This window comes from Pecten maximus, chromosome 5 (assembly GCF_902652985.1).
Source record: "Pecten maximus chromosome 5, xPecMax1.1, whole genome shotgun sequence".
NCBI classification, from domain to species: Eukaryota; Metazoa; Mollusca; class Bivalvia; order Pectinida; family Pectinidae; genus Pecten; species Pecten maximus.
In genome coordinates this window covers 12,491,043-12,503,091 of record NC_047019.1, presented here as the reverse complement: position 1 = coordinate 12,503,091, position 12,049 = coordinate 12,491,043, and the positions used below count along the sequence as shown (strand labels likewise).

Here is a 12,049-nt window from a genome sequence, read left to right as displayed (position 1 = left end):
TCTGATGTATTCTACCTGACTTGTGCTAAATGTGCTCATTTAAATATATTGGGGGCAGGACGTAGGAGTGCAACGGTTTACCGCAGTGTAACTGAACCGCAATATTTTTCTTTCCGTTCTGTACACAGTAGAGCGATGGCAAATATGGTACATGTACTGTGAACGAAAATTTTTTATGTGGATGTCTGTTCCACTATGCGCCGGTGAAAAGTAGATTGACTAATATATAAAAACTGGTTTCTAATTGGTCAAGCGATTTTGATAAGTCCCAATCAGAAGAGGCCTTACATTAAAGCAATTTTTTGTGGGGAAATGGCGCTGGTGCTTGGGGTGTCGCGGCTGCCTATCAATCTGCTGTATGGAATCAATTCCCTTGCCCTGTTCATCTATTTTTATTTTTTAAAGCGTATACGTACCATTTCACCCCTAACAGGGAGGCATCTGTATTGATGATCTATAAGTGACGGTTTCTATAAAGATACCTATATTAAATTACAATATACTCAAGGGATAGGAGTGGGGTTAGCATTATTCATTTACCTTGTGTAGGTGGGGTCAGCATTATTCATTTTCCTTGAGTAGAGGTAGGGTTAGCGTTATTCATTTTCCTTGAGTAGGGGTAGGGTTAGCGTTATTCATTTACCTTGAGTAGAGGTAGGGTTAGCGTTATTCATTTACCTTGAGTAGAGGTAGGGTTAGCATTATTCATTTACCTTGAGTAGGGGTAGGGTTAGCATTATTCATTTACCTTGAGTAGGAGTGGGGTTAGCATTATTCATTTACCTTGAGTAGGGGTAGGGTTAGCATTATTCATTTACCTTGAGTAGGGGTAGGGTTAGCATTATTCATTTTCCTTGAGTAGAGGTAGGTTGAACAAGTTGAAAGTTTTTTAAGGAAAAAAATCTAGATGCATTTTCAAAAGTAACAAAGATTCTGTTTTCTCTGATTTTAAAAACTTTAATTACCATTTCCTTTCACAGTTCACGATATACAGAGCGGCGACTAACCATCAATAGTCTGTCATCTGAAGATTTACACGATACAAGTAGTGCCAGACCAGGTCCCTCATCATCAGGACTGATGTCCACACGACGGACTCAGCGCATGCTCAGCTCATCCACGACTCAAGCTGATGACGACGATGATGAAGAAATAGAGGTAGATGTGGATACATCTGGACCGAGTACCCGATCATCACATTCAAACCATGTGGGAAAACGCACACGTAAGTTCCCATTACCATCTGGACCATCCATAAAAAAAAATTTTTCGTCTAACCAAATTATCTATTTCTCCCAACAAAAATATTGATGAATTATTGGGAGGAAGTTAAACAGTCCACATTACATATCACATGCATGAGGAGAAAAAAAATGCATTTTCTTGTGCAAGATTTTGAAGTGGAGGATTAATAGACTTTGTTATATAAATAAGAAATATGTTTCAGGAAAATCAGGGCCTAAAAAGACTGAGCCCAACCATTATGATTCGGAGACGGAAGTAGAGAGTGATACAGAGGAAGAAGAGGACATTCAACCCTCAAAATCCCAACGAATTCGTCCTTCTAAAGCCTCAACTTCCAAACAAACTCAGAACAAAGTCAAAGGTTTGTGTGATGTAACTTTAGAGCAGTAATAAATTCCATGTGTCCTATGTTTATAGGAGTACTGATTAGTGAGAAATATTTCAGCATAAAGTACGCGAGGAGAGGCAATCACAAATACAAAACTCTCACAATTTTATGTACAAAAATAACAACTCTGGTTGGAATCCATTTCTGTTGATTACATACATATATATTCCATATCACATAATCTCAAATCAATCTCCTAGACACATATTACCCTGAAATTCAGACATCTTTAGAACTCTGTACTTTTAAACGACATCTCCGTATTGCTGACTAGAACTTTACAAAGTGACGTCATTCATATGTACAGCAATATAAAAAAGAGGTAAGCTTGTGAAATAAAAACATTATGAAATGTAAGTGATATACAGTAAGTTATGGCTGATGTGTCCATAAGATTGTAGGGTGGTCAGCTCTTGGCCGAATACATGAACAACCTGGCAGTGTTGTCAATTTTCAACTGGCTTCAGGTGTATGTGTCGCAGGCTTATTTACCTGTAGGTATTTGTAACCTGCTGGTAGGGTAATCGGCTCTTGGCTGCAATACATACATAAGTAAACTTTCATAGTTACCACTAGACCTGCAAACATTTGCTGTGAATTTGTAGCAAGAGCTGTATAAATCCAAAAGCTTTGGTGACATAACTGCAATTGTAGAATTATTCAAATGAAATAAGATGGAATTTTGGGAGGCTTCAAACCGCAAAACTGTAGAAAAACAGGAATTGTATTCCGTTGTACTAATTAATGAAATAAAATATAGAACCTAATTACTGGAAATAATTAAGTGCTACTTTATGACTATTTATTGTCCTTCTTTACTGGTAATATATGACTATTGTCCTGTATTACAGGTAAGATATGACAATTGTCCTGTATAACAGGTAAGATATGACTATTGTCCTGTATTACAGGTAAGATATGACTATTGTCCTGTATTACAGGTGAGATATTGATATGTTTTGTCCTGTATTACAGGTAAGATATGACTATTGTCCTGTATTACAGGTAAGATATGACTATTGTCCTGTATAACAGGTAAGATATGACTATTGTCCTGTATTACACGTAAGATATGACTATTGTCCTGTATTACACGTAAGATATGACTATTGTCCTGTATAACAGGTAATATATGACTATTGTCCTGTATTACAGGTTTAATATGACTATTGTCCTGTATTACAGGTAATATATGACTATTGTCCTGTATTACATGTAAGATATGACTTGTCCTGTATTACACGTAAGATATGACTATTGTCCTGTATAACAGGTAATATATGACTATTGTCCTGTATTACACGTAAGATATGACTATTGTCCTGTATTACAGGTAAGATATGACTATTGTCCTGTATTACACGTAAGATATGACTATTGTCCTGTATTACAGGTAAGATATGACTATTGTCCTGTATTACAGGTAATATATGACTATTGTCCTGTATTACAGGTTAAATATGACTATTGTCCTGTATTACAGGTAATATATGACTATTGACCTGTATTACAGGTAAGATATGACTATTGTCCTGTATTACAGGTAATATATGACTATTGACCTGTATTACAGGTAAGATATGACTGTTGTCCTGTATTACAGGTTAAATATGACTATTGTCCTATATTACAGGTAAGATATGACTATTGTCCTGTATTGCAGGTGAGATATAACTATTGTCCTGTATTACAGGTGAGATATTAATATGTTTTGTCCTGTATTACAGGTAAGATGTCGGTGACATCAAATGGCCAACACAAGACAAGAGCATCCACAGGAACGATCAAACCTAGGCGGTACTGTGTTGATGGATCGTTCACCGATGATGAAAAATCATTGTTAAAAACTGCATCACCATCACACTCATCTTCATCCTCATCGTCTTCAACAGAAGTTGAATCTAATGACAGTAGTTCATCAAGTTCATCTTCAGATTCTGACTCATCGTACAATAGCATGGATGCCAAACCCCAAAGACCGACTAGAAGAAGTAAACATGTTAGGCCCTCGGTCAAACCCAGGTTAAAAGCTTCTGATAATGGATTTGTGATAGATAGGAACAAAAAGAAAAGTAATAATAATTCCAAAGTGAAAAAGACAAGTAACAGTGCTACCTCATCTCGCCGATCAAAATCATCTGGGACAGTTCAACGAACGACCAGAAATCAAGGTCGACAGACTGTGAGATACCAGGAGGACAGTGAGGGTGAACCTGAGGATTCTCGGGGTCTGGAGGGGTCAGGGTCAGGCACTGACTCGGACTACAGTGTGGGACATGAAAGGCCTGACATCAGTACTAGTAGTAGGGGTCGTGTCAGGAAACTCACAGCCCGGGCCAGGGCAAGTCTCATGGGGGAATAATAATGGGTGTGGATATCAGTGAGTCCGGTGTGTCATAATATACATGTAGTGCTTTTGTTGATATTATATTTGATAATTATGTACTGGGTTGAAATACTGGAAATGCTATTGGAATTTGTCTGGAAACCTTAATGCTTTAAGGAGTATAAAACAAATATGATTATATATATCAATCAGAATAAGGATTGTGCCAAAAATGCATTTACCAATAGTGATGGACAATGTCCAGCTATACAGAATTATTCATGTTGTGATTTTTCTTCGAACCATTTTTTATACATACAAAGAAAAAAGTATCAAATTCTGCATTGCTAAATCAAAGAAAGTAGTATCTAATTCTGCATTACTAAAACGTGTTTGGGTATATAATGTTCCCTGTAAATATTGCTGAATTGGTAAAGCTATAATAAATTTTAGATGCTGGTATCATTAATGAACCAACCTACTCCACCAGAAGACTGATCTCATCATATGTAATATGTGTATCTTGGTGCCAATGTTATGGTCCAGTATGACTGTAGGGATATCATCTTTTAGTGTTCAATGGCAAACTGTCAGATTAAATTTGTTTATAGAGACTATGGACAAGCAATGATAAGCTTGTGTGCAACGAAGAATACATATGTATACAATCATTTGTTTATGTGTAGATTTGAATCTAGGCCAACATGCTAATTATAGTGCAATGGTTTGTTGAAATTTTAGTAAGTATGGTGTTTCAGATGATGTGTGGAAATGTGATTTAGATATGAAGTTTGCATGTGTAGCATCATGAAGGATACGTGGATAGGAAGCAAAATTTTGGAAATTATTAAAAATATACTAGTTGAATTTTAGCTCATGAGTAGAATTATTTTATTAAATATGTTTCCAAGTGAATTTTTTTAGAGGTTTTAAAATAAAATAGATGGAATATTACATTAAATGACAAACTAAAGTGATTCTAAAAAGAGATGCCATGAAATGCTCTAAAAGGTTGCTATCAAATTGAATAGGGGTAGGTAGAGCTGTCCAGATATTGTGTGGTACACAAGCTAAAGAGGTGGGTGGACCTGTCCAGATATTGTGTGGTATGTAAGCTGTAGGGGTAGGTAGAGCTGTCCAGATATTGTGTGGTATGTAAGCTGTAGGGGTAGGTAGAGCTGTCCAGATATTGTGTGGTACACAAGCTATAGAGGTGGGTGGACCTGTCCAGATATTGTGTGGTACACAAGCTGTAGGGGTGGGTGGACCTGTCCAGATATTGTGTGGTACGTAAGCTGTAGGGGTGGGTGGACCTGTCCAGATATTGCGTGGTACACAAGCTGTAGAGGTGGGTGGACCTGTCCAGATATTGCGTGGTACACAAGCTGTAGAGGTAGGTGGACCTGTCCAGATATTGTGTGGTACACAAGCTGTAGGGGTGGGTGGACCTGTCCAGGTATTGTGTGGTACACAAACTGTAGGGCTTGGTGGACCTGTCCAGATATTGTGTGGTACGTAAGCTGTAGGGGTGGGTGAACCTGTCCAGATATTGTGTGGTACATAAGCTGTAGGGGTAAGTGGAGCTGTCCAGATATTGTGTGGTACACAAGCTGTAGGGGTAGGTGGACCTGTCCAGATATTGTGTGGTACACAAGCTATAGAGGTGGGGGTCCTGTCCAGATATTGTGTGGTACACAAGCTGTAGGGGTGGGGGTCCTGTCCAGATATTGTCTGGTACACAAGCTGTAGGGGTGGGTGGACTTGTCCAGATATTGTCTGGTACACAAGCTGTAGGGGTGGGTGGACTTGTCCAGATATTGTGTGGTACGTAAGCTGTAGGGGTGGATGGATCTTTCTAGATGTGGTTTATAAGTTATGCCATTGGGCCCTGCCAAGATACACATGTGTTCATATTGCTCAAAAAAGAATATTCCAGAATGTGTTTTTGTGTATCTTTATGGTCATAACCCAAGCTCTTAAATATAGAGACTGTTTTGATGTATATTTATGTGGACTTTGATGTATCAAAGAGCAACTTAATTTCAGTATGGCCTTTTAACCTATCGCTGTAGATTGGTTTGAGAAGGTTTATCATGCCTTTGATGTACAAACAACCTTCAATATTTCGTTGTGTATATCATATATGAAATCTCCAACAGTCATCTCACAAACTGATGTGGTAGCTTGACAATACAATATTTATGTAGAATGATTATTATATAATTATATATATATTACATAAAACCAGACTTAAGTTAAGAAGATTGTTGAAAATTATATAAATTAAAACAGGTATTAATTTATTCAAAGACACCGTTTTGTGGATATATTTAAATTCAGTATTTATATTTTAATTGATAATTTTGTATCAACTGTCAGCTGTATATGATGACCAATATCTCGTTGATAATGCTTATTTTGGCCAGTAAATGAAAGTACTGTTACAGTAAACGTACATATTTTAGCATTTTTTGCGCTGGAAGAATTTCGCTAAATTTTGATTGCGCTAATGATCGTTTATCTACATTGTTTGTTTTATGTGGCAAGCATTGTCAATGTGCTAATTCATCATCTGCTTAAATCTGGTTTTGCGCTAAAAATTTAGTTCGCTAAAATATTTTCGTTTACAGTAAGCTGTATAACTTAAAATTAGAGGGTGGGGGGGATCTTTCTTTGATGAAATCTATACAGTAAATGAAAGTTGTTTATTTATGAATACAGCACAAAATCATGTACTTTTAGTCAGCAATTATGCTCATTTGTGTATACATCCATGAATTGCCTACTGTGTACAACTTTAAAATTGTATACATGCCTCGTGTAATAAGTAATGTACTTTATGTTGTGTCAGTGTGGACAATAATGACCACAAAAATCATCAATAATCACACCTCCTTTATCGATCATGAAACAAATCTATCGTTCAGAAAATCATTTATACACAAAGTGTAGATTCCATTATCATTAAGTAAAGGTCGTGGCCTAAAACATTTTTCATTACTTCACTATACATGTATACCATTATTCCTATATAGTGATAAGTGCCAAATTTCTGTCTACAATGTTGAAGGGTTGTTCCCCATTTATGTATGTGGCCTGTGAGATTATCAGTTCTGAAGCTGTCATGTATAGTGATATGTAGTTGTGAAGCCATATTAACTTGTATGTAATGTTTTGATGGTGCCTAGTTCAGTGTCAACTTCAGCAATTATCAAATTTGGACTCAACTTTATCTTGAATGAAATGCATGCTTTGCTGTTATTACACCACCTTTACCTGTGTTTATCCAGCACTAAGCCCATGTCTGGTAATTAGCCCATGTCTGGTAATAAGCCCATGTCTGGTAATTAGCCCATGTCTGGTAATAAGCCCATGTCTGGTAATAAGCCCATGTCTGGTAATTAGCCCATGTCTGGTAATAAGCCCATGTCTGGTAATTAGCCCATGTCTGGTAATAAGCCCATGTCTGGTAATTAGCCCATGTCTGGTAATAAGCCCTTGTCTGGTAATAAGCCCATGTCTGGTAATTAGCCCATGGATGGTAATTAGTCCATGTCTGGTAATTAGCCCATGTCTGGTAATAAGCCCATGGATGGTTATAAGCCCATGGATGGTAATTAGTCCATGGATGGTTATAAACCCATCCATGTTTGCAACAGTTAATTGGAAATGTGAACAAATACAATTTCACTGTCCAGTGTCCATTAATCAGCCCTTCTCCTAATTTGAGCAGAGATTATGTTGGCCCTCGGGCTTATTGCCAGATATATATAACTTAATAATTATGGGCAACTGGTATATTTCAAGTCAGCCAGATAATAAAGTTTATCTCTTTCCAACAATTGAAATTTGAAAGACCAGCTGTTTCAAAACTACCTTCCTAATTCAGATATTTCACCGTTTTCGTAAATGATAGAAGAATGTAATGAAGTAGCATTGGTATCTGATTGAAATCTGGAAAATACTGGCAGTACTTCGGTAGACAGTACAGATGGAGGTAAAGAAAAATGAGCCATCGCTTATTGCAGTGCAAGTCTTGAAATTAAAGGATTGTACAGTTTGACTTCCAATGTTGATCATTATATTAGTGATAATCTATATCAACGGATGTCATTATCAGATGGTGTGCACAGAGAGAATGGATGTCATCATCGGATGGTGTGCACATAGAGAATGGATGTCATCATCGGATGGTGTGCACATAGAGAATGAATGTCATTATCAGATTGTGTGCACATACAGAATGGATGTCATTATCGGATGGTGTGCACAGAGAATGGATGTCATTATCGGATGGTGTGCACATAGAGAATGAATGTCATTATCGGATGGTGTGCACATACAGAATGGATGTCATCATCGGATGGTGTGCACATAGAGAATGAATGTCATTATCGGATGGTGTGCACATACAGAATGGATGTCATCATCGGATGGTGTGCACATACAGAATGGATGTCATCATAGGATGGTGTGCACAGAGAATGGATGTCATTATCGGATGGTGTGCACATAGAGAGAATGGATGTCATTATCGGATGGGGTGCACATAGAGAGAATGGATGTCATTATCGGATGGTGTGCACATAGAGAGAATGGATGTCATTATCGGAAGGTGTGCCCATAGATTCAATTTGTGTGTCTTAAACTTGTTATTATCTCACCACAAGAACTGAATTGTAAAGACTTGTCGTCTAATTTGTAAATGCTTGTTGTATATGCATAATCAATTAGTAATGGAAGCGTTGGAATAAAAATCTAGAGCAGGGTAAATGTATGGTGAAAATGTTGTAACATATCTACAGATCTCCAGGATTTATTTGGTTTTTTTTTCAAATTGGTTAACTCCTTGGTAATCTCATATTTAGTTTTGATGTCAGTCATGTGATATTAAAAAAACTGAGAAAATTTAATTTCAAAAGAAAACTCTTTTTTTGCAAAATTAACGGTATAATTAATTGTAATATTTTTTTTCTTTTTTTTTTTGCTCTGGTTATAATGATTTCTGCTAGTGAATGTGATTTTGCCGATTTTTTCCCCTTTTTTTATTGAATATTTTCCCTGAAAAAATCAACTGTTTTAAAATTATGTTTTTTGGAAATAATCAAATTGTTAATTATGAACAGAATGGGATCAACTTTGACTATTATAAGAATATCTGAAGTTGTTGTCTGATGATGATAAATGTGTCCTTTCATTAACCATTGTTGTATAAAGAAGCATTGAAAACACATTTGTAAGTATGTTTCTCAAATTATGTAATTCGTAATCAAATTCCTGCTTAATATTGACTTTGTTAAACGTCAATATTGCATGTATACCTGCGTTCAATTCTCGACATGCATGTTGTTTATGGGTAAATGTTGATGAAAATGTTGTGAAACCTTTGTTTTGATTGTTATACTTAGTGAGAATGGGTATTTATACGTGTTCATATACGTAAAAGCAAGACCAGAATCAGATGTACATACAAGTTTTATCATCACTTTGGCTAACTTGTGTCCCATACAGCTGTGCTTGTATGTTAGGCCTGGATACTGACTTTTGCAATCTTTGTACAATACTGCTAACGGGTGACATCTGTTCCATATTGTCTGGCTGCATTTGATCTTTAACATTCCTTTGTAGCCAGCTGTATTAAATACAAAATGAATATTTTTTCCAGAGTTTTGTCTCGTGTCCTTTTTATACCTCCATTGAAAATTTGATGGGACTTGTTATGGAATACTTAATATCGTCTATCTGTAGATTCAAATTATTGTTCAATAACTGAAAACATTGATGCAGGTCAAAGAAAGATTATTCAAATTATTATTCAATAACTGAGAACATTGATGTAGGCCAAAGAAAGATTTGATTGTTTTCAAAGGTTTGAAAATGTATGGCACCTGTGTAGTGCCGACTGTGACACACGCTCTAGTATACAGAATGATATATTTACACAGGGACTTAGAATCTCATTATACATGATCTACACGAGGATGGTACACGGTTACGTACTTAATAGAAAAAGCTTGACCTCACGTCAGTGACTTGGTTAAAAGTCATTGTAGACCATGGATGTAACGTTGGAAATCATAGAAATACTACATATGTAGATATTGCCAAATTATTGCCATTGATTGTTTCCAAAATAATTCTAGAGCCTGGTTCTTCATAAAAGCGCAAAGTTAAACGAATTATTTGCTCTGTTTCAATACACCTCATCAGTCACTAAAGAAAACAAGATAATAAATACATCCAGCTAGATTTCTTATTAAAATTATATAAACGAGGTCAAACTATTAACAAAATGTGTTTGATTGGAGACCCTTGAATAAAATAAATATAGAAGGAAAGTGCCCTGGTGCATATTCATGAAACCATTCTCATACTCCAACATGAAATCTTTGCTCAATCCATCTTTCTTTGAATAAGCTTGATTAAATTATGAAATGGGAGTTAAAAGTAATAGCCTAAACTTTGAAAACTATAAATATCTCGCTTGAAGTCTTCCTGATATTCCTTCAAATAATCAAAAAATATTAATCCAGGTGTCGCTTATCACAGAAAATCTGAGTACGAAATTTATTTAAAATGAGAACCGTTTCATGAATCGGGCCCAGATGTTTCGGAAGGATAAACGTCATTTGGTTCATCGACGACAGCCACCATGCAAATCCTCCAAATGTGAACTAGTGAGGTGACAACAGAACAACAGTGTGTACTGTAAGAAGGGGGTGGATGTTTGGCAAAAACTGATGTTGCGGCCTGAATCAATTGCACCTTCCGTTTTCTATTAAGCTTTCCGACGGCAGTATGTTTGATACCAAATTCCTCTAAACAGAGAAAAGTACAGGCCAATAGTCATTGCAAATTAATGCTCTTGTGATTCTGTTACGAAATCCAGAGAAGCCACAATTGGATATGTAAAAGTCCAAAGTAAGTCACGTGACAAGAGAAATATGTGATGTGATATAATTACAACTAGTTGACAATGCACATCTGTATTAGTATCGAGTAATTTGCATTGAACACATTCCTAATATTGATTATTAACATTGAATTACCGGGGTACTGTACCTCCCCATCCACATTAAGACATGGATATCGTAATATAATTTAACTCTTGTACATTATGTGACAATTGAACGTAATTAATGGTCAGTTTATTTCCAATCGGGACACGTTCGTGACGTTTTGTTTGCTCTGCAGTACTTTCATTAGAGTATACAAGTAAGTTTTTACTTACTTGTGTATACTGCAGCCCTCGTTTGGTGGATCAGAGATCCATGATTATAAAAAAAAACTTATGATCAGATAGGATACAATATCTTAGTTATTGCCATTTTTCTTTATAGTTACTGGCGACTATCAAAGCACAGGGTGAATCGACGTTTGATAAAACGTAAAATGATGATATTGTTATCCCAGGGAAGATGGAAATCCAAAAATTATTAGAAAATTCAGAAAGATGAAACATTGTTGGGAACCAAAGGGAGGTAAAAAAAAAATTACATTGTCGGAAACTTGGGTGACTGAAAAATTGACATTGTTCGGAAATTCGGAAATGAAAAGTTTACATTACTGTATTACAGTATTGAACGCTTGTTTTTGTTATACATGTAGCTATATCATGCTGGGATGAATGGCTATCGATCCAGTTTTTATTAATTACATGACCTTGGCCCTGGTTACATGTTCTGATAATATGTTAAAATCCCCCTCCATAACCAAGTTAACCTTTGACTATTTTTATCTGTCCTGAAAACCGTGTGTAGTCAACATGTACATGTAAATGCAAAATGTCATATTTGCATATGCAATCGTAGTATATAGTCTAGTTCTGAATCCAATGTGAAAGTTTTATGGTGGAATTCATAATCTTAAAGTTAAATGGTGGAATTCATAATCTTAGTGGTAAATATTCAAATTCCTTGTGTGAAATGAACAAAAACTGCCGCTGTAACAGGTTGTATGGGACAGTGATAAAAATCGCACTATTTACACGGGGAATTTTTTCGTGAAATGGACGAGAAAGTTGAGTTTTTTTTCCTGTTCTTCACATATATTTAATACATAGTTGGTTATAAAGGTACCAGCATACGAGT

General features: G+C 36.1%; 1 protein-coding gene across 3 annotated transcripts in view; it reads left to right on the top strand.

The window, feature by feature from the left end:
• LOC117327185 (PH-interacting protein-like) overlaps positions 1 to 9,625 on the top strand; it is a 36,130-nt gene extending 26,505 nt beyond the window's left edge. The window contains exons 33-36 of one of the 3 annotated variants that reach the window (XR_004532591.1): positions 981 to 1,225; positions 1,448 to 1,606; positions 3,361 to 4,996; positions 5,087 to 9,625. Coding sequence is in view for 1 of the 3 variants with exons in the window: in XM_033884040.1 (XP_033739931.1) it covers positions 981 to 1,225; positions 1,448 to 1,606; positions 3,361 to 3,995 (1,039 nt within the window). In the remaining 2 variants the exon portion in view is untranslated. Of the gene's footprint in view, positions 1 to 980; positions 1,226 to 1,447; positions 1,607 to 3,360 lie in introns of all 3 variants that reach the window. The other 2 variants (XR_004532592.1, XM_033884040.1) reach the window with 2 other exon arrangements.
• The last annotated feature ends 2,424 nt before the right edge of the window (positions 9,626 to 12,049 follow it).